Consider the following 23,940-nt stretch of genomic DNA (forward strand, 5'->3'; position numbering starts at 1 on the left):
GTTTTATTGCAAGAGATAGAAAACAACATTTAAACTAGGGGTTTTGTCAAAGTGGCAAACCCTAACTAACCCAACCACTAACTACTAACTGTAGTTGGGTATCCTAACTGCGGTTAGGGGGGGAAAACCTCTAATGAGGGAAAAATGGCCCTAACCCACTTATGAGTCATACATTGGTCACTACCATTAATTATAGCAATAATTCCAACAAGTCCTAGGTGGTCCTGCCACATGTCCTACGCCATCTCACATGCTGCCATGTGTAATGCTTGCCTTGCCATATGTCATGGTTGCCACATCAGCATGTCATGTGTCATGGCTTACCACATTACCATGTCCCGTGTCATGGCTGCCACATCAATATACCATATGCCACATACGATAATTATGGACTAAGGTTGTTTCAACCACTCTTACTTGCCTAACTATTAAATTCAATTTGGGTGGTCAATACTAGTCTGATTTCATCCTTAGGTTTCTGGCAATTAGCTCTATTCAAAGAGCTAATCTAGGACTAATTGAGTCTGGTTGGCCTTCTCACATAACTATTAGACCTATTTAGTTTGTTGTCTTCTCTTCTCTTTGACTTTTCATGTTCCCCAAGTTCACACCCAAGTCTACTGCAAACATTCTCATTAATAGTTGTTGGGTTGGTATGCAGTCTATGCATTTGATTGGTCCCATGTTTGGGCACTCGAATGGAGTCTAGCCAACCGGTACCTAACTGTACATTACCTAACTGTACACTAGGAAAACATATGCGTCCTTTTGGCAAACATTCTTATTGAAAGAAGTTGAAATTTAAAAATAAAGATATGGAAAATAATAAATTACCAAGCGAGTGGATATCCTCTATGAAGAGAAATGGCATTCCTCTGTCTTCTATTCCATTGACCTCAATTGAAGTGCTTCTTCATAAGCATCAAGAATGTCAAGAAAGTCATAAAACATTGCTCTCTCCTTCCATTTAGCATATGTAGATGGAAACCTTTGAATTTCAAGTGTAACTTTTTTGTAACTTTTACAGTCTTCACTGATAAAGTCGCTGAAGTCTGTCTGTCTAGGAACCAAGAGTATCTCATTATCCTCCACTTCTAGTAGAACTTCATAGTCTGGATCTTGAGGAATATCCCCAACATGGGATGGATCAAACTCACATGGAAGACATTATGTACCTTTCAATGTGGTGGGAGATCCAGCCCAACTAAAACCTGGTTAATGACCTTCGATGCTCTGAAGGAGCAATAATACCTAAAAAAGAGTTTCAAATAGATCTTCTTTTGTCCCACATTGGTTTTCAATCTAGCTTTTTCAAACTTAAGCAAAACCCATTGGCCTTTCTTGATCTCAAAGGCCCTCCATCTTTTATTTGCACCTACTTTTGTTATTCCTTAGCCTTTTGAATGGTTGTACGTCCTTTGGCATAAGCGGAGTCATAATCCTCTACGAATTAACTAGCGGCAAAGATCTTATTCTTAGTTTGGATTAAAGGAATCAGTAGAGATCTACCATACATAATTTGAAAATGAGTTTTTCATTTAGAAGACTATATGGTATTATTGTAAGAAAACTCAACCAAGGGGAGGTCCGTTCTCCTAGAGGTGTTACCGGAGACCTAAGGCCATTGATGTGAGAAGCATGGAGTGAGTGATGTGTGGACCTATGACACTGCACTACATGGCATTGTGCGTGGACCTATGACACTACACTACATTGCACAAGGATTGCACGTGGTGACAAAGGAGGATGCTAAGGAGTGTTGTGAGTCAAAACAGAAAGAACAAACTCTGAAAGAAGACAACAAAGAGCAACGCTGATGACACACAATGGAGGGAACAGCAGACAAAGAGGGCACAATGTGAGCCAAATACAACATAGAATGGAAATGGAGCCTCATACACCAATCCGCCTGATGAAGCAGAGATCACTCATCCAAGATAGCAATACAACCTAACAATGCAACATGCAAGCTCGTAGCTCTAGCCTCTCTCTCTCCCACTCTCAATCCCTGATGAAGCAGAGATCACTCATCCAAGATAGCAATACAACCTAACAATGCAACATGCAAGCTTGTAGCTCTAGCCTCTCTCTCTCTTCCACTCTCAATCCCCGTACAATGCCTACTGCCATCCCCATCCCCCCCTCTTCACACTTGCCAACCATATTAATGATGTTTCCTAAATCTTCAAAATTGATCTACATACCTCGTTCTTCCAAGGGTTCCAAGGCAGCCACATCTGCAAGATCATCTAGCCCAGGTGGCATGTCAGTACGGCTGTTTTTCGTCAAGGTCTCATGCAGAGGAATGGTGAAGATCTGATCTATGTCCTCCTCTTCAAGATTCACCAAGGACCTTTTTCTTTTCAGCCCACTTAGAAGGCGTCTCTAATCTTCCTCATGCATACGTGTCTGTGCGGCCGTGGAGAATGATTAACCCGATGATGAAGCGAGATAAATGGACAACATATCATTCTCATGCACGGGAGGACACTCCACAGCCTCAGGCAAAGAACCACCATCAAAGATATAGCCTGGAAGAGTATCAACCTGGGTAGCGGCACTGGTACATGTGACATCTGGAGTACTAGCTGCATAGCTAGTATGTGGTCGTCGAGGAGACGTGGGGATTAAGGGCAGCCGAAGTGATAAGTGTGGGGCCTGTCATCAAAGAGGGAATCAGAAGTGCTCGAGGCCCATGAACAGCAACATCACTACGAGAAGCGCCCATACCCAATGTAAGGTTGAGATTAAATGAATGAGCGGGCTGTGGTGGACTCGTGGATCCAAGCGCCAGAGAAGTAGTCGATGCCTGTGGTGCGCATGATGTAACATGAGAAGAATCTGCAGCAATCTATCCCTCATGTACTGGCGGATCAAGTGGCTCCAGAGAATCCTCTCCCTTGCGAACTGTAGCAAAAATCAAAACGGTGACCGTGCTGACCACTGTAAGATGAATACATGGGATCACTGAACAAGATGCCAAAGCATCCGAGGAAGCATCTGGAAAAAGAGGGTGACTCACCACCTGTGTAGATATGACCACCAACTGGGCCCCGAAGCGCATGAAGAGGTGGGATCCACACGAGGAGAGGCATGAAGGGAGATGGTGGTGGGATGGATGTAGAAGTGAGGAAAAGAGGTACAGATGTTGGAGAGGAAACAACAGCACGGGTAGGAGAGGTGGAAGAGGCTGGAGATGAAGATGCAACCACAGTAACAAGAGGGGCTAGGTGGTGAGATGGGAGCCGTGCTGCCACAATAGGAGGAGGGGCAGCCTGCCACTGATGGAGGAGTTGGATAAGATGTGGCTCACATGTGCATGCATGTCCTCCCACGACGCTTTTACACAGTGGCACGAAACGTGGAATGAAAAAGAGAGGCAAAGTCAAAAGGAGTCGCCAGTGAGAAGGGCGTTTAATGCAAGGCGAATACTCTGTGTGATAAAGAAACGGCCAAGTGCAAAATACAAGCGTGCAAAGAAATATCTGGCCAGCACCTCTTCTCTTTTCTTTCCTTCCACAGCCTTACAACAATCTTCTCCCCTTCTGCGCCACTTACGGCTGACAAGAAAGGATGTCAAGATCTGGGACTCACCACATGCAAGCTGGATGGCAAGAGTGGGAAGACGCAAATAGGTGGACACCATAATTAGGGTCAGAATGTGGTGGAAGCACATAAACTCTAGGTATCTAAGGACATGTCATAACTGGGGATGAATGTTGTGCACAATGGAGCGTCCACTGGAGGAAAATCAATCATGTCAAGCTTTGTGAGGGATAGCGCCTCGATCTCCTCTGTAGATAGCACGGATGAAAGATGGAGAGATGGGTTGAGAAGTGTCTTGAAGACCACCATCTGAAGCCTAGAGGGATGATCCAAGGCACGCTCATCCTTGCTGGGGCCACTAAATGCCTCTCGAGATGCCGCTCGTTGTGTAGCAGGAGAGGGTGAATAGTCCGATCCTCCATTATCAAAACTAGAGTTACTAGATGCATGACGGCAGTCCTAGTTCTCATCCGAAATCAATGTACGGTGCAGCGGATGGATCTTGTGCAGCAAATGGACGAGGGGCTAATGCAGTGGATGGATCATGTGCAGCAAATGGGTGAGGGGCTGATGGACGAGGGGCAGCAAATGGACGAGGGGCAGCAAATGGACAAGAAGAATCCTTACTCCTTTTGGGACGTTGGCCAGGTGGGGAGGAATTCATGCAGCTATCGGCCTCGATGGCCTAGGTTACTGGGGAGGGACGTGAAGGGGATCTCTGTGAAGTCATTTTCACATAAATAGGAGTAAATAGCTTGTCTTTGGGTAGGCGAGGTTGAACTTGATATATTTCTCTGGCATAAATAAGGGCATGCCAAGAAGAGAGGTGAAAAGCAGGAGAGGGAGAATTCCTAAGGGGTGATAGGATATCTACAAGGGAGGCCTACTCAAAATCGCCACGGGCACAGCATAATAGTCCCCCTGGGTGGGAGATGGCGGAGGGTAGACAAATGGTGCAAGGAAGGAGACATCAGTGGGGAGGGAAAATAGCGCTGGGAGAGGGTACAGCAGCAGATGGCGCAAAGGGAGGTCGGGTCCCAGATGAAGGCGAAGGGGGGTGAGTCGTACAAGGGGGGTGAGTCGTACAGAGGAGGGAGGGAGATGAAAGAGGGGCTTCCTAGCGCACGGGGGAGGGAGAGATGACGAGGGGGCTGATTGGCGCAAGGGGATTGACGAAGGGGGGAGGGCTGTTGGTGCAAGAGGAGAGAAAGTATCTAGTGCAAGGGGCAAAGGGAGAGATGACGAAGGGGCTGGTTGGCGCAAGGGGAGAGGGAGTATCTAGTACAAGGGGGAGAGGGAGAGATGATGAAGGGGGGGCTGGCGCAAGGGGGAGGGGCTGGTTGGCACAAGGAGAAGAGGGAGGGAACCAGCGCAAGGGGGAGAGGGAAAGATGACAAGGGGGGAGGATGGCACAAGGGGGAGGGGCTGGTTGGTGCACAAGGGGAGAGCTGGATGGCGAGGGATGGAAGGGGAGATGAGGTGTAGGAGAGAGGGAGACCAGACGAAAGGGGAAGCAGCAGGTGAGGTGGTGAGGAGGTGCAAGGGGGCAGCCAGGCAAGGGGGGAGAGGAGAAATGGATGCAAGGTGGGGGGAGAGATGAATCACAACAGGGGGCCAAACGCATCCAGAGGGGGAGAGCTTGTGGTGCATAGGAGGAAAAGCAAGGGGTATGCTAAAATTAGCATGGAGGTGAGGTGGCTATGGGGCAGCAGGGGCAAGGTGAAGGATGTAGAGAGAGGTGGGGAAGAGTGAAGAGAGAGGGAAGAAGTTAGAGAGAGGGGACGGGGTGGAAAGAGAGAGTGCTTGTAAGAGAGAGGTGATGGGGTGGAGAGAGAGAGTGCTTGTAAGAGAGAGGTGATGGGGTAGAGACAGTAAATGGAAGCGAGGCGCTCCTCTTCACCACCGAAGCTAAATGTCTTGAAGTGACCTTTTGCATCCACCACCGAGCCTAGAGGATACTGAACCTCCTTGTTCACCGAGCCTCCTTGTTCACTCCACCGAAGCTAGAGGACGCCGAACCTCCTTGTTCATGCCACCAAAGCTAGAGGACACTGAACCCCCTTGCTCACTCCACAAAAGCTAGAGGACACCGAACATCCTCGTTCACTCCACCAAATCTGGAGGACACCGAACTTCCTCATTCAACCAGAGGAACATGCAGCCAACATGACCTCCTTGTTCATGCCACCAAAGCTAGAGGACACCGAACCCCCTTGTTCACTCCACCAAAGCTAGAGGACACCGAGCCTCCTTGTTCACTCCACCAAAGCTAGACGACACCGAACCTCCTTGTTCACCCACAGGAACATGCAACGTGAAGGTGACCAAGTCACCCCTTGTCCTGAAGTGTGAAAAGTCATTGTGTCCTCGCCCAGAGAAGAGAGAGAAGGGAGTTGTGGAGAGATCACGAGAAGAGAGAAGGGAGGTCGCACCCTGTGGAGAGAGAAGCCAATTGTCACCAAGGATAGGGGCAAACCCATGGAGAGAGTAGACAAATGGCACGAAGGAGAGAGACGGGAGTTTGCACCCAGTGGAGAGAGAAGGCAAATGTCACCGAGAAGAGAGAAGGAAGTTTGCACCGGTGCAGAGAGAAGGCACATGTCAGAGAAGGAATGTGCACCCGAGGTGAGAGAAGGGAGCTTGTTACCATGGGGAGAGAGATGCCTAGAGAGAGATTGTGTTTAGAGAGAGACTGCAGCTAGACAGATTAAGGAAAGGGAATTCTAGAGAGAGAGTGCATCTAGAGACAGACGGTTTATTAAAGTCTCAAAATACTGATAGGTCTATGAGACATAGAAAACCTGATACAATGAGCAAAAGAGGTGGAGCTACTAAGCGAGCATCCTAACCCATGCTAGAGAAAACTATGTAGACATAGTCAATGATATCATCATATGTGTCACTATAGTCATATACATCCCTGGCATCATCATCCCCATGGAAGTAATCCAATACAATACGATAGGAGCTAGTGGATTAGACAGTGTAGGCAAGAAACCAGTGATAGATTGTTGTCTACTATCTGGATGAGTAGTCAAGATGCACCCGATGGTAGACTAGACAGTGTAGGCAAGAAATCCGTGATAGATCGATGTTTACTATCTGGATGAGTAGTCCGTTGTGCCCTCCTAGCAGCTACCTGACGCTTGACGAGCGCCACAGTAACCCCGGTCGACCATACCCTAGGTCTGAAAATAGAGGATATGTCAGTGAGTATGATCTGTGCATTTGTCTCCTGTCGAGTGTGCCGCACCTCAACCTCGATGGACCGCTCCTGTCTCCGTGATTTGATGAGACGCTCTCTATGTCGGACCACCTCGTGGATGAAAATAGCCAGGCATCTCTAATCTGGGTATGAAAGGAGTCTAGAGAGGCACTCGAATCTGTCTCCGAAAAGGCAATGGTATTGTCCACAAATCTCGTAATAGACTGGGGAACGAAAGACGAAGTGCTCCTCTGATTCCACCTCATGCCGCTCACATAATGTGCAGATAAGACTCTCTTTGGGGATCCCATCTGCTCGACCGCTCTCGACGCAGTCAGTGCGATGACACACGGCAATCTTGAGTGAGTGTGGTGGGTGGATCTGGGTGTACCCTGGTGGGATAATGAAACCCTCCTCGGACATGTGTAAGTAGTGCTCCCAATAGAAACTGAGCTTCACAGGAAGCTCTATCTGTGCCAACCAGGTCTTGAATGTGTGTAACTATAAGAGATCCTCCTGGATGATCGGGTTGACATCGTTGCCCCGAAACACGACAAACAGAGCATTAATGCTGTATTGAAAGGGCGGCAACTTGTCTATAGGGAAACCCAATCTCTAAAACCATCTGCATGTGTGCGCGTACCAACATCTCTGATCACCCTAAGCTGCTAATGCCATAGAAGGGTAGCATGCGTCACCCGTAGTACAAGAAACATAGTCTCTCACGCAATATAGATAAGTGATAGTCTGGAATGCCGCATCTAACTGCAATGGAGATGCCCCAAACTCAACCTGAAAGTTCTAATAAGGAACAGATGGCTTACTGCGGATCATCCGTGATAACAAGAGAACCTGTAATCTCTCCACTCAAGCCCACTATGTCAGATAGGTCTGGCCCCCAACAAGTGCCGCCATACATGCCCGCGGGTCGGACCAAGAAGTCCAAAAGGAGAACCTTGGTCCGTGGGTCCTGAAAATGTGAATGGAAGCACTGTCTCTCCAATTGGATGAGGGAGGCATATCCTCTACTCAGGCAGGCCTACATCGTCGATCTCATTGTGAAGATAGGTCAAGAACCCCCATGTAAGTGTATGATGAGACAATCTCAATTGATGCCCCGTCAAACGTAAACTGCTCTCTGGGTGCAGCTGCTCTGGAGGTGTTGAAGATCATAACCTTGGTTTTACCCAGGTTGACCTTCAAGTCATAGGATTCGCAAAAAGCCAGTAGTGCATCTAGATGTCTCTAGAGCCACTCAACGGACAAGGATAAGAGCACCACATCATCAGTAGAATCTAGAGCAAGTAGCCGGCGAAAGAGCAACCAGCTCCTCCTAGGGTCCTCATAAAAGACTCAAGCTTGTCTATATAAAGGCCAAACAAGGTCGGTGAAAGTAGGCAGCCTTGTTTGACCCCCAATGGTGCTCATGATCTCTTCTGTCCATCCACTCCCCGTACGAACTCTGCAAAAAACCCTCTTGTACACCCCAAACTATCCAGTTCTTGCAACCGCCAGATGTGGTCTTTCCTCAACTTGTACAATTGCCCAACAATCAGTTTAAAGGGGCATCATGAATGATTTGTTTACTCTTTTGTGTTGGGGTTAGCCCTTTAGAAAACTCACCCTTGGACAAAAAATGTACAATGTTTGCATACCATGGTGGAAAGCAGTTGACAACAAACAAGCATTCATCCCTTAGCACTGTCAAACCAAAGAGGCCCACATCCGGCAATTCATCCTCCACCCCTGTTGCTGCTTCACCTAAAGAAATCTATGACAAATGATCTACACGTTTATGCCACTGGCCTGCTCGCACTACAATGTCAAAGACAAATTCTTGAAAAAGAAGTATCCATATGCTCAATCTACCCCCAAGGGTGGGTTTGTTCAGCAAATACTTGAGAGCCGATGATCAGTGATGATAATAAACTTACTTCCCAAGTGTCAGTACTTTGTCATGGCATAAACCATGCCCAGGCCCTCGCGCTCAGTGGTACTATAGTTTTGTTCAGCACCGTTGAGTTTTCTATTGGCAAAGTACATAGGCAGGTCAGTTTGTGCTCTGCATCCGCTTGGGCCAATATTGCGTCAATGGCCAGCCCACTTGCATCTACATGTACATGAAAATGATATCCCATTGGGGTTGCCACAGGATGGGAAACTTCACTAAATGGTCCTTGAGATTGTTGAGCGCCAGTTGTTGCTAAGGTGTGGACCAGACGAAGGATTGTTCCTGGCAGAGGAGTTCTGTTAGTGCCACCGCTATGTTTGCTTAGCACCGGAGGAATCTTCTATAATAACCAACATGTCCCAAAAAGGACTTGACTTCTCGAGGTGTGCGAGGAATGGGCAAGGTTAGTATCACCTCTACCTTCGCTGGGTATGTGGTCATACCCTCAGCCGAGACAATGTGGCCGATGAGAACATCTCGCAATCCTGGAAGAAGCGTTTGTCAAGATTGAGGCCTATCACTCGTACTCTCAAAAGAACCCACTTGGCCCGCTACCATATGAGAGATTTCACCATGCATGCAATCACATCCATAGAAGCAATCCACACATGAGATAGAAGAGACAACGTAGATCTGTAAATACACAGCCCAATCAGGCTGAAAACTGAAGCTCCACCAAAGGTAGAATAATGGAAACCCATGCTCTCCTCTACTGGATTTTCATAGCCTTCCTTGCACAACTCCTGAGACCAAAGGTGAAGGAACAATTAGCCACCACACTGCACCCTACTTCATCACTCTCGGTCTCTTCAAGTGATGAAGAAGTGAAGATTCAATCGTGAAGTACCGTGATGGAATGGGGTGCAACCTCCACTTATATAGCCCAAGAAAGGGCCAGGCTGGCCAGACCAAGTAGGGGCGGGGTCACCAGCTCTAGCCTCTAGACCTAGGCTGACCAGATGGCCGACCTAACCAGGATATAGCCGACCAGCTAATGACCTAGAACCAACCAGAGCAGCCGACCAGTCACCAAATGCCAAATGCCACGTGGCTGATGCCACATCATCTATCAAGTATGCTATGTGGCTGCTGCCACGTCATCTGCGGCTCCACTTCGTGACTGTCATGCCACATAAACAGGTCGAACTAATTGCCATGTGGCCCATGTGCCATATCATCGAAGGTGACATGTATGAGGAAGTGTGCCTCATCATCTTCCCCATGGACAGCAAAAAGCTGTCTTGGCCAGCAAAAAACTGTCCCAAAATGCAGCCCCCGCCACGACATCGCTGATTACCAGAAGCACATGCATCAAATGCAAACAGAGTCTCAGCTGTTGACAAGTATTGCGATGATAGAAGGAAATAGGATTTATTGTGCAAGCATTGGATGATGACAAACATTGGGGGAAAGGCACCAGTCTGCCTCTGCATTTTGGGTCCAAACCATTAATCCAGCTCCCAGCTACAATGGAGGCTCAAGATGCTTAAACAGTTTCTGTACTACATTCCTGTCCAAAAAAAGGTTTGAATGCCTTGATTTTTCTAATGCTATACGTCAGCATATATGTTTGTCAAATGTGTATCTGCGATGCACCAAATATGAACCACCCTTTTAACCGCACATACAGAAAATATATTAGCCATATCATCGTCCATATCCGAATCTATAATTGAATTGTGGTTTTGTTGTATCTTGACGAACTCCAACATATATATAGCTGAGTTTGGGAAAAAAATCACTATATTGGCTTTCTTTTCACTCTAGCCATTCCCTTAGAGAGAATGAATTCCGTACTTCTGACGATCTGGCAAGATAAAAGAAAGTCCCCTTTAGAGGCATTGTAGGGTTGATAAATTTTTCTCATCATGCATATAATCCTCATAAGATCAGTCATAGAGAAGATTAGATCCAAAACACTAGTGAAAATTAAGAAAAAATTTTCAGTGTGATACCTGAGATTGGATAAAAAGCGCTCAAACTGTTTATGGGATGGCAAAATGGACACGTGCAGCATGTCAGGATTTGTAATAAGCTGTGCATGCAAAAAGAAGGCATACACTTAAGGATCTTGGAATGCCACTGCCGTTTAAATATTTGCTTGAATATTAGAACGTACAATAGAGACGAAAGACATGCATACTTTGCAAGCTATGTGAACCTGCTGGCTCATCATCCTGAATGATAATTTTGTTGTCAAATTTGTCTTAAGGAAAGTATGGTACTAGTGACAATCAATTTTTCAGAACAAGAACCACCCGACCTGAGACAACTAGCCATCGTTACAAAAGAACTTTAGGAGCAAAGGAGTCTCCTACAAGCCTGGCGTGATCACGAAGGTATAATCGTTGATGTTGAGCCGTGTCACCATCATACACTCCTACACTAATAGGAGGTTCCAGTCCACTTGTCATTTCAAGTAATGCTCTGAATTGATCCTGAGCTAATGCCTGTGAGCAGGCCATTTACAAAAGTTAAATGAAATATGGAGCTATGCTTAGAAGCAGCAAAGAACTGCAAAGGAAGGCAATGAGAACAAACAGAAAGCAAAACAGTTCATGCCTTTGTTGGAAACAGGTAAAGAGAACATGATTCTGGATTGCTGAACAATTCATCCAGGACAGGGATGTTGTAACAAACTGACTTGCCACTCGCGGTGGAAGTGGCAACAATAACATGCTGCTTTGAAACTGCTGCATTGATAGCTTCTGTCTGATACCCAAGGATCATTTCTTGTGTTAAATTCAGGGTGGTGAAAAAAGCAGACCTTAACATTGAAAGACATAGTTAGATTCCTTGCCTGAGGTTGACAAAATGTAAACGAATTCGACTTGGAAGAACACCAGGGGGATACCAAACCTGGTGTATATAGAGCCTTGATATATGCAGCTTCTTGAGTGCAGCTACTGCAGAACTAGATAACGTGACGGAAAGCTCACCATAGTTTGCTTCTCGTGGCTTCATGATCTCACAATGCACTATCTGCAAGATGAAAAGGAATGCCTATGATTTGTAAAAATAACACACTATTAAAATACTACCTGGCTACAAGAAACCGTTTTTTATAGGACTGCAACAAAGACAATCTATTGTTTGCAAAGCTCTTTTACATGTGCCTGCTAGCTCCTTTCGAAGTCTTATAAATAGAAACTAGCTAGAATTCACTGATCTTGCTTTCGTCAATGTGGATTGTTGAACTACTCCCTTTGACATCTTGCCAAATTTGTGGAATTATGATGAGCAGGATGTTACTAATTATTCTAAACAGGATCAGGGAGAATTGATGATGATTCTGGCCAATGGGTTGAAATCCCCAAAACTGACATCCTCCATCCCCAATTCCATTCTCTTCATTGGAGGAGAGAATTTCATCCTCGTAGTTGAAAAGAAAGACGTTGCAATGCTCATCTCCTGCTTGATAGAACTTACTTGAGTGTGATCAATTCCTTCATTGTGGATACCAGCTGAGGTGTTGGTGGAGATGAAGTGCATTTGTGCAACACTTCTTGAATAATTTCTTGTACTTGAGTTGTGATCAATTCCTTCACTGTGGATACCAGCTGAGGTGTTGGTGGAGATGAAGTGCACTTGTGCAACACTTCTTGAATAATTTCTTGCTTGCCTTTCCCTTCCATATCATTGTTTTTCCTTTCTAGAGCTACGATTCTAAGCTTGAGCTCACGTATTTCATGTTGTAAATAGTAGATGTGCTCTTGCGGGTCTGTCATGCTTACAAGCTTTCTATGCTACACAGATGTCTTTCCATACAGAGAGGGCCTCTTTGAGAAGATGTACAGGAGGGGAAATGAAGCTGCAATATCATAATAGGAGGGCTTACTTGGGGTCAAAGCGAAGGTCTTCATCTTGGGGAACTCCATGTTGCTGGCCTGTGTAAGCTGAGAAGCCCCTTTGCTGATATTAACTCCTAGGCTGGGGCCAGGGGTTCATTCCATCCTTAAGTTGTCCTGCCCCCTAGGGACTGTGTAACCCCGGCAGCTAGGGTTACGATGGTAGGGTTGGCTAGGGCTGGTGGCAGTGGCTGCTTAGGGTTGGCGAGGGCTGGCGCTGGTGCTGGTGACGACAACGACGACCCTGCTGGTGGGGGATGGTTAGAGCTAGCTGCTACTGGTGGTGTTCGACGACGAGGACGAAAAGAGAGAGAGAGAGAGAGAGAGAGAAGTTTATTAGAGTCTTCGGAAGACTAATGGGTCTATGAGACTATGAGTCTAGAGAGAGAAAGGAAGAAAGAAAGTTTATTAAAGTCTTCGGAAGACCGATGGAAACCTGATACAAGCAAGCTGGAAGGGTGGAGCTACTATCGAGCATCAACACCCATGCAGAAAGACAAAAGATACATGCTACATACTCGCATTAGAGTAATAGTCATCTCCATCATCATGATCATCATCAGATAGTCCATCACATAAATACAAAATGAAATATGCTCCCGTGTCACAACTGTGATCCACTCTATTTCCCCCTCATCAAGGATGGTGAAGCGAGATCATAAAACCAAAGATGGAATGTTGCCAGCTGCCTATGAGATGTATTACCGTCTTCGGGAGGCCTCGCGGGCCTATGAGTTAAAGTACAAAATCAAGTAGCTCATACAAGCCTCTGCGGGCTGAGGCAAAGGGCTCACTAAGGCCCCTTGCTGAGTACTATACTAAACTAATCGTCTAAAAACACAACACGGTGCAGTTTCAGTCTCATAATAGTCACTCACAAGGTTGAAAACCATAAACTCATCATGCATAGCAGGGACTAGCTATTACGACATCCCCACCAGCATCATCAGCGCCCAACGGTGGATGTAGACCATAGTATAAACATATGCTCTCGCACATACATATCCACATACCCACACATACTTAAGCATTGTGTTTATATGTCCACAATTATGGGTGTCAAATGATAACTCATCGAAATAACAGGTATATGTGTTTGCTAGAGGGAGAAACTTGAGAGACTAAGAATGTGTGAGACTCAGAGTACCTGGCCTAAAGAACCCACTCCGTGTTTGAGATGCTCTACCATCTCTGAAACAGATAAATCAGTGGTGTCCTGCATGGATCCATGGAGAGAGGTAAACTAGACGGTAATCTGAAAACTAAAGAACTGTTATTCTTGAAAAGAAAGGGGAATTGCAATTGTAAAAAGATTCATAATGAGTGCCACTGTTAAAGGAAGGACCATGCATCGAGCTAATTTCTTATGCTGTCGTGGTGGCCTTGGTAAAGCTGCCTTATGATTTGCATTGCCAGTGGAATTTAAATTCAGCGATTTTTTTCCATAGTGTAGCAAGTCTTCCAAGGTGAACTCCTTGACCGTTCCACCCTTACCACATGTATGACTTTCCTGAAACTCACAAGAACATAACAACTAATCATATCCTTGTAGGCAAGATATTATATTACATATTCCCAAGACATTGCTCAGCACAACAATATCTCATAATAAAACGTGCTCACTATCATGAAAAAGCATCGGTGATAACAGAATAACATATTATAATAATGGCATTTGTTGGAAGTGTTTGCAGTCATAAAGCATAGCAGCAGGCAGATTCTAAAAGTCATCAATGCTTGCCGCAACCTTGTAATATAGAATCTACCTCAAATTCTTTTGTCAAGCTAACCACTGCTACCTCAAAGGCCCTTTGACGCTTTTGAATGGAACTCTTTATACAACTGTCAGATATCTTCTTCCCACCTTTCACCAGCAGAGAGAGGTTAGCATGACTGAACATAGATAAGCATGAGGGTGCTTTCAATTACAAAAAACTAAGGTGCTTGCTAGGGCAAGTTTGTCAAAAAACAATTTTTGGGTGCAGATTGAAACTTTCTTAAATTGCTACTTTATAAGAACTAGAAAAATTCAAATCACAACCTGCACTTGGAAGCAGGTCAGACGGGCCGATCCCTTTTTGGAGAGCATGAGGCATCACTTCATGCAATGAACGAGGCATGTTTTGTTGGGGGACTTTTGAGGGATCAAATAAATCAATGTTGAAGGATGAGTCCTCCCCCTCTCCAACACGGGAGCTTATTTGGACCAACTGCCCTTCCATGACACCAATCATAAGTTGAAAATTGTCAAACATTCCACATTCACACATACGTACTATTGAATGAACCATCACATACAGATATATCAACTGATAAATCACGAATACTGATATATTCGTTGATAAATAAGTCCAATCTACAAAGGAATATGAATGAAGGGGAGCAGTAAACATTAGGATGCAGGGAGAATAGTGTGCTATTCCCATTAAGCATCCAGTAGTGTAAACCCTTGCACTTGAACTGAAAGAAAAGAAATAATGGCATGACACTAGAACCTCCATCCAAAAAATCACCTTAGGAAAAAGGTTCACAAGGTTTTCTAAGTCTTTTACTTGAATCTCCTCCCCATAAATTCGACCAAGCTGCTGCAGTGCTGCTTTCATATTTTGCCATGTCCCTTGCATGTGCTGTTTCTGTAGAAAACCATACACCGTATTTATGGCTTTGAAGACTTTATACTGCCTTTCAAGGGCTGGAGGACATGACCATGGTATTTTGGCTCTCTTGTGGCTTTTTTCCTCAGAAACTTGCAATATGTCGATAGCACCCGAGTCTCCATGGGAGTTGTCCTCTACTTGCTTTCCTTTAGCAACATGTTCTGATTCATTAGAATAGCAGCATTCCTTTACAGATCTCTGTGCAGTTATATCTTGGATGATAGATTCAGTATCACTTGACTCAAAATGCCTTTTCCTAGATAAGTTGACACTTTTTATCTTTTGATCATATTTTTTAGTTCCATTAGAGAGTGATGTATCCATAGAATTGTGTCTCAGATCAGGATTATACTTAGTCAGATCAGACCTTGCATCAGAATGAGCAACCACCTCATCAGATGCTTTCCATGTAAACATGTCAGCTGCAATTTCGTGCCACACAGTTTCTGAAACATCCATGGAAGGGTTCACCAAATCCTTTTGTTGAGGCCTTTCCTGGCAGCTCAACATGTTAGAAATGGCTGTTGTCTCCTCCCAGTTAAATTTCCCAACAGGACTCCCCTTGGTAGATGATAAGCCAAGTTGAGGACATATGACGCCAATTTCAGCTACTTTAGAACCTCTGGTCTCTGATTCCCTGCAATCTCTTTCACAGAAGATGCCTTGCTGAAAAGAAACATTTGGTGCCTGTTTCTTCCTCAGGTATGGGATTAACACTAAAAATTCCCCATCCTTCAAATCAAGAGACTTTATAGAATCCCCCAAACCAAGCTTCTGTCCCTACAGTCAGAAAATTTTAAACAACGTTAATATACATCAAAGTCTCCATAACTGAGAAATCAAGTAAGCATTCCTCCGGATGGAGCTAAGTAGTGCAAAGCAACAATGAGACCAGCACAAAATGCAGACTATCTTAAAAAATTTCCTGATTCCAAAAAAACCTTTCCCTTTTTCCAATCCATCTGTAGATAACAGGAACTTGTATACTCAAAGACATAAACTAAGAGCTTCGAAAGTGATTATCATTTTTCATTATGGCTGTTCTTATACGTCAAGAAAGCCAACAAAAATTTTATCAACCATTGACTCCATAAAGGACCATAGAGGTTTGGTGGCAACTCTCAGTGCTGGAGAACGGGCAATGCCAATAATGTTCGAGGAACTGGCCCGTTGTTGCTTCAAGAAGAGGCCCATATGAAGCTGTCCAAAGGAAGTGAAGATGGGAACCAAACGTTCTCATGGCAAAAAGAAAGAATGGAAAAGGGAAGCTGCATAAAAGAAGGATGCAAAGAATTCAAATGACGATAGGGGCTTCGGCTGCGACATTTTGCTAGAGACTGCAGTGAAGGAAGAAGTCTTGTTAGAAACATGGCGTTGAGGGGGGGAGAGAGAGAGAGAGAGAGAGAGAGAGAGAGGGTAGGCTAGGGAGAGAGGTAATGATACTCAAATGAAAACATAATGAAAATGAAATCATAAAGTACTCACATGACTAAGAGAGCTTGAGGCTTGATTTCATAGATGTGACATGAGAAGTACAAGCCTTTATAGGATAGGCACACACTCATAGTACCAAATGTATATGGGATAACTCCCAAAGTGACACATGACACTCACACATAGATCTACTACTAGAACTCCTAGTAAAACACTCGTCACTCCCCTTACTCTGGACTGGGTGGTCAATACAATCATACCAAAGTAGTAAAAGACAATACAAAATCTTGAGGCTTGATTTCATAGATGTGACATCAGAAGTACAAGCCTTTATAGGATAAGCACATAGTACCAAATGTATATGGCATAGCTCCCAAAGTGACACGTGGCACTCACACATAGAACTACTACTAGAACTCCTAAGTAAAACACACTAAACACTCTTTGGCCATGATTTCTCCAACAAGTCCATTGGGTTGGGACTAGTAATAGGCTAGTACTGGTCAACAGAGACTAAAGAGGCCCTTGCACGTCGAAACAAAAACGGGAGAAATGGAAACGGCAAAAGCGCCAGAAACAGAGTTTTCGGGCTGAGCCGAAACAGCGAAATGAGAAACGGCAATGTGGTACAATTTATATGTAATAATAAATTTATGAGGAGAAAGGGGAGGGAGAGTATGAGGAGGAGGAGGAGGAGGAGGAGGAACACGACCCCAGCACACCTGAAACCTCAGATCTGCAAGCAACCACAAGAACACACCAAACGTGAGGAATTTGAGCAGGCTACTTACCACCCAACCATGACATCTACAGGATGCGATCCCGAATCAAGAGATGTCCCCTCCGAGCCACGAGCTGAGCTACTGGCACGAACTCCCAACCAGATCCCAACCAGTCTGGTGTCCCATACCACCAGGTGGCATCTAGAGGCCTTGGATCTACTGCTGGGCCTTGGGCTACGCTAAGATGCAAGCGCGCGTCCGCGTCAACCCAGGATTAGACCTAGCACCTAGAAATGAGACTTGCTCCCATCAGCTCTCTGAGAACTGAACCTCTAGGCCCCTTATATAGACTCGAGCCCAATGCGCCAAAAATAGCAAAGACCTCTAACTAATTCGTACCCTTGCCACTCAACCCGAGAATCAAGCCTGCCTAGCCCTAAGCCTCCCTAGGCTACCTGAGCTCGTCTTGTGTACCCCAGTACACGTCAGATACCAATCCGTGCACACGACATACTTTCCCTCCTCTAAGAACTCACTTCTGAGTTCATTCAAAAACCCGGGAAGTCCTCTGGAGGTTAGATAATGTCTCCCATGTTGCATCCTCCTCAACACGATCCTTCAGATGATCTTGTATTCCGTGACAGTTCTATTACGAATCTGTCTTTCGCAAAATTCAAGAATACTCTCAAGTTCGTGTGGAATGAAAGTCAAATCTCTAACTCCTATTATTTCTTAAGGAGAAACAAGTTGATCATCCGCACCCAGTAACTCTTTCAGTCTACTAACATGAAACACTAGATGTACTTTAACATCAGGAGGCAATTCTAGTTTATATGCAACTGGTCCAATTCTTTTAATAATCTTGAAGGGACCACAGTATCGGGGAGATAATTTCGGAACCAAACCAGTACTTAGGCTCTTGGATTCCTTGAGAATACGTAAATATACCATCATCCCTTCAGAGTACTCTCTGGGTGAACGATGTCTATTAGCATAAAATCTATCCCAATCTTGGGCACTTCTAATAGACTCCTTGGCAAACTGCAACATTTCTTGCATGTCTTGCAAGCATGTCCTTGCAGCATCATTCCCTTGAACCGAACCATAACTAGTCACTTAGGTTGAAACCCGTACATAAGCATAAAAGGACTGTAACCTGTACTTGAATGTGCAAATAAGCAAATTCTGTCATGGGAAAATAATCTTCCCATGATGAAGCCTGTCTCTTAGAAACATATGCCATAGTTTTCAAAAAATGTACGCATCTTAGGCCAATAAATGGTATGTTTCACAAGAGACAGAGTCCGATGTATACCTAGATGCCCAGCACTAGAGCATCATGACACACACTCCCAGAGAATCTTGGATTGAAGATCCGAAACAATCTGGCACACAACCATGGGACACCATAAAGCCTATAAGTCTGGTGATGCTAAGGCTCTGTCTAAGCCACCAAGCAAGGAAGATAAGGGGGACAAGAAAGAGAAGTTGGTTAAACATCTCTCTCAAGCTCTTATCTAGGAAAGGAAAAGAAGAACCTATGTTATCTTTTTGGAGAGAAATGGTCCCCTGACCATAGGACTCTGAAGCCAATGCAAAGCTCAAATGGGAGCTAAAGTCAGAATGATTACAAAGGTTGATACAAAAAAAGATATTTCCCAAACCACATGTCCACTTGTTTGTTAGCAATGAAATTTGAATTCGCATATGATTTTTCTGTCAATGACAGATTTTCGGATGCACACTCTTGTGAAGAGGATGATGAGATTCATTCTGATGCACAGGCTCAAAGGTTCAGCATATCTGTAGATGCCATTATGGGCTGTAAAGAAGCTCAAACTCACCCTTTGAAGGGATTCATCCAAAACAGGCCTGTCCACATTAGTTGACAGTGGAATCACTCATAATGATGAACTCAAAATCCATGAGGCTTTGGCGACTGAGCAGAAAGCACGGAAGAAGTTAGCAACTGAGGAGCGGGAAGCGCTCAAGGCATCATGTACTTGTAACCGATGTGGCTAGAAAGGTCATTATTGGCGGCAGTGTCCTCAAAGGAACAGTGAGGGGACCAATAACCAGTAGGACGTAGGTACGATGTTTATTCCAGCCTTCTAGTAGCACATCGCAGGATGCGCTGTCAGCAGGCTTTCAAATCCTTTTACGGAGGATTGCTTGCTTGTTTGTGGCAGCGGTACTTGCCCAACAGGTGCAGTGGCAAGGGGATCTTTCATCGAGGCAAGCTTTCAAGCAAGACCTCGAGCTGTTCCTGCTAACTCAAGTGGCAGTATGTTACCAGTATGTCTTTTGTTTGGAAGTTATGACTTGGCAGATCCGGACGGCGTTTCCTAGTGTTCTGCTGCACTTATTGTCTGATGAGCTGCTAGAGATCCGTGGGGGTCAGTTGATTGCCAATGCGGAAATCCAAACACAATAGATTGATCCTTGTCAGCGAACGAAGGGCCATTGTTTCTGGAGCACACAGGTTCATCAATCTAGAGTCAAAGCACCAGTTTGGACTTGAGAGGGGGCTATCCAGCTCTGAGATACAAGTACCCAGATAGGGCAGCAAACTTTGCGCCGGGGCCAGTGTCAGTTGGATTATTGTATCAATAGTGTTGTACTAGTACCGGAGAGGATCATGGCCTGGAAGCAACAGTCCATGCTGAGGCATTTCATGCCACGAGGGGGCTTCATCGACAGTACCTGTGGCAGTCTTCAGCGATGGAGCATCACATGACGGATTCCTCCAGTTGTTTTAGAGGCACACCAAGCTCCCTCATGCCTAAGAAAATAGATATCCTCTTCCCCACTCAAATGATCTCATAGACAAATTGGCAGGAGTGAAGTACATTCACATAGATTGATTTGCGTACTAATTATCACCAAATACGCATTTATCACATCTGAATCAGCTGCTGCTCCTCCCCCTTTAGCTGCCCTCTCCCTTCAGCCCCTCCCCCTCAGCCCTCCCCTCCCTCTCTCAGCCCCTCTCTTTCATCCCCTCCTTCGCTCCCCCTCAGCCCCTTCACTGCCTCCCCCTCCCGGCCTCTCCCCCCCTGCCTCCCCCTTCCCCGCTCCCCCTCCCTGCCTCTCCCTCCACGCCTCCCCCTCTCCCTCCCCGCCTCCTCTCCCCCTACCCGCCTCCCCCTTCCCCGTCTCCCCCTCTCCCTCCTCGCCTACTCTACCCCTCTACCCGCCTCCCTCCCTTTGCCCTCCCCGCCTCCCCCTTCCCCGTCTCCCCCTCGCCTACTCTCCCCCTCTACCCGCCTCCCTCCCTTTGCCCTCCCTGCCTCCCCCTCTTGGCCTCTCCCTCCCCACCTCCTCTCCCCTTATACCCACCTCCTTCCTCCCCCCTTCCTGCCACCTCCCCTCCCGCTCTCTCTCCTCTCACCTCCTCTCCCCCTCCCCCCTCTCCGCCGCCTCCCTCCTCTCCATCTATCCCCCCACCCCCTCTCCACCTCCTCCCTCCCCTCAGAGTGCTCTCAACGGAAGCAAGAACGGAAGAAGGAGAGAGAGAGACAGAGAGCCACACAAGTTTTGGTCGGTGCAGAACCACCCTAATCTTCTTTTTCATTCATTTATATATGTGTTTGAGTATTGTACATAACCGGGGTAAAGGCACAGTGACCTTTAACCCCCACAACCTCCCACTTAAAGGACAATGTACCTTTAAGGGAGAAGAACCAGTGAGCATACTATCCAATGCCCATCAATACACGACAATACTCAAACCGCTGACTAGGTAGACTCTTCGTCAGCATATCTGCAGGGTTATCATCTGTATGAACCTTGACAAGCTCTATGCGCTTGTCCTCAAGTACCTCCCTAATGAAATGGTACATTTGCATAAGCTCCATATCCTCTGATGCCACTAGTCCAAGCATGCATCTAAGTGTGGTCATCTTCACAACCGGAGAGAATATCTCATCAAAGTCCACACCCTTCTCTTGCTTGAACCCTTTAGCAACCAAACGGGCCTTGTACCTAGGCACATCATCACCTGTGACCTTCATTTTGTAGACCCATTTACATGGCAATGCTTTCTTTCCATGTGGCAAAGAAACCAAGTCCCAAGTCTTATTCTTCATAAGAAGTGAACTCATCTCTGATTGCATAGCATACTCCCACTTGCGTTGATCCTCACGCATCATAGCCTCTTTGTAGCAAGAAGGCTCCCCGCAATCAGTAAGCATCACATAGTCTACCCCTGGAACAAACCTATCAGGTGGTCTAGACACTCTAGATGATCTTCTCAAGGGCATTTCAGCTTGCTGTCCCACCTGCATATCAGCCACATTTGGCTCATCACTTCCACCAATAGATGATCCATCATCTACCCTTGATTGTGTACCTGTGGGAGTACTTGGTTGTACCATTTCTTGCACATTTGGCACATGGACAGCTTGCTGTCTATCAACATATGCAGGTGGATTCACATCCTAGAAAGTGATTCTCCTCATTTCCACATCCCTCATGGGTGCCTTATGCATCTTCTTCTCATTGAAGACCACATCATAGCTGCGTATGATCTTTGCTTCTGGATCCCAGAGACGATAGCCCATCTCTCCACTTTCACCATAACCCAGAAAGATGCATTTCCTAGACTTAGGATCTAGCTTCTTTCGAAGCTCTTTTGGCACATGTGCATATGTCTCACACCCAAATATACGCAAATGAGAGTAAGAGGGCTTCTTTCCACTCCATGCCTCTTCAGGAATACCACCATCCAAACTCTTACTAGGTGATCTATTGATCACATGCACTGCAGTCTTCATTGCCTTAGCCCAAAAACCACCAGAAAGACTTGCATTGGAAAGCATGCATTGCAACCTTTCTTGAATGGTACGGTTCATCTTTTCTGCAACTGGATTTTGCTCTGGAGTACGAGGGGATGTAAGCTCCCTCTTAATCCCACGAGTATCACAGAAATGCTGAAAGTCATGAGAGAGATACTCTCCACCATTATCAGTCCGTAGGCATTTAAGCGTTCTACCTGACTGATTCTCAACCAAGGCCAGCCATTTCTGAAATACCTGGAACACATCACTCTTTCGAGCTATAGCATAAACCCACACTTTCCTAGTTGCATCATCAATGAATGTCACATAGTAATCAGCTCCACCTAATGACCGTGTAGGCATGGGACCGCATACATCTGAATGCACTAAATCAAACTTTTCAAACTCTTTCTTTCCCCTTCTTTTATGGGCTGATTTAGTCTGCTTCCCATAGAGACAATGCTCACAAAATTCAAAATCAGAGAAACTCAAATGCGGTACATAACCCAAACGGCATAAGAGTTTCATTCCATTCTGGCTCATGTGCCCCAACCTGCAATGCCACAAAGAAGTGCTTGGCTGCTCGGTTATTGCAACAACATGATCAAATACCCCTGATACATGTAAGGGATACAAAGTCCCACACTTGGCACCCCTAGCCAAAAGCATAGAGCCCTTTTGAATTTTTCAACTCTGAATGCCAAAAGTGGTGTGAAAATCAGCATCATCTAGCTGACTCACTGAAATAAGACTCTTGGTCAGCTTAGGCACATGTCTCACATGTTTCAAAACAAATGCAGACCCATTTGCAAGAGAAAACTTTATGTCACCTGCTCCCACTATGTCACATGCATAGTCATTTCCAAGATGCACACAACCTGTCTTTCCACTATCATAAGTGGAGAACCATTCCCTATGGGGAGTAACATGAAATGAAGCACCAGAATCCAAAATCCAATCCTGGGAATATGCATCATCTGAAGTGGTAAGCAACTCTGTAGATAAGCTAGACATGAAGAGAACGTCATTGTCACTATCATGTGTGACTGCATTGATCTCCTCGATCTTCACTTTTCCTTTGTCCTCCCTTGGACTCTCTTCCTTTTGATTTGCACCCCAATTTGCATTCTTTTTCTTATCCTTTTGCTCTCTTTTCAGCTTGTAGCAATCCTTTTTCATATGGCCCTTCTTGCCACAATGGTAACACTCAATGTTCCGTGCCCTGGATTTGCTACGTGACTTCACTCTTTCTTGGGACTTCCCCTCAACTGTGATCTGCCCCTTTGCACATTTAAGGCTGCATCCTGCTTGTTGCCATCCATAGACTTCCGTCTAATCTCCTCGGCCAACAAGCTACCCACAACATCATCAAATTTCAGTACTCCACCAGGTGCAGAGTTACTAACAGCTGTGCGGAAGGTATCCCATGAGGATGGCAATGAACATAAGAGAAATATTGCCTTAGTCTCCACATCAAAATTCATTTTCTGAGCCTGAAGCTGGCTGAAAATAATATTTAATTCATTCAAGTGAGAAGCAATGGAGACCCCTTCCTTCATCTGCAGCTCAAACAACCTCTTCATGAGGTAAACTTTATTAGAGGCAGTTTCCTTCTCATAAGTGGCACACAGTTTCTTCCACAAATCTTCCGTAGTCTGCTCATTTACTACTATGAAATAAACTGACTCTGCAAGATGAAGTCTAATAGTAGACTTTGCTAATGCATCCAACTCATTCCAATCATCCTCAGACATATTTGCAGGCTTAGCTTCAATCCCTACCAAGAGTTTAATCTGCTT

At 45.5% G+C, this 23,940-nt stretch overlaps 1 protein-coding gene across 5 annotated transcripts in view; it reads right to left on the reverse strand.

The window, feature by feature from the left end:
• LOC147880662 (UBQ, helicase-c and DEAD-like helicase domain-containing protein) overlaps positions 1-23,940 on the reverse strand; it is a 150,614-nt gene that overhangs the window by 119,364 nt on the left and 7,310 nt on the right. For 4 of the 5 annotated variants that reach the window (XM_087370749.1, XM_087370747.1, XM_087370746.1 and 1 more), the window contains exons 2-10: positions 15,064-15,987; positions 14,592-14,760; positions 14,317-14,414; positions 13,896-14,066; positions 13,698-13,766; positions 11,562-11,684; positions 11,265-11,414; positions 11,021-11,152; positions 10,658-10,737 (exon numbers count right to left, since the gene is read on the reverse strand). In XM_087370749.1, the coding sequence (XP_087226875.1) occupies positions 10,658-10,737; positions 11,021-11,152; positions 11,265-11,414; positions 11,562-11,684; positions 13,698-13,766; positions 13,896-14,066; positions 14,317-14,414; positions 14,592-14,760; positions 15,064-15,987 (1,916 nt within the window). The remainder of the gene's footprint in view (positions 1-10,657; positions 10,738-11,020; positions 11,153-11,264; positions 11,415-11,561; positions 11,685-13,697; positions 13,767-13,895; positions 14,067-14,316; positions 14,415-14,591; positions 14,761-15,063; positions 15,988-23,940) is intronic. The other variant, XM_087370748.1, reaches the window with a different exon arrangement.

The sequence above is a fragment of the Dipteris shenzhenensis genome, chromosome 32, assembly GCF_047967505.1.
Source record: "Dipteris shenzhenensis isolate YYH24624 ecotype China chromosome 32, Dip_SZ_1.0, whole genome shotgun sequence".
In the NCBI taxonomy this organism is placed as follows: domain Eukaryota; kingdom Viridiplantae; phylum Streptophyta; class Polypodiopsida; order Gleicheniales; family Dipteridaceae; genus Dipteris; species Dipteris shenzhenensis.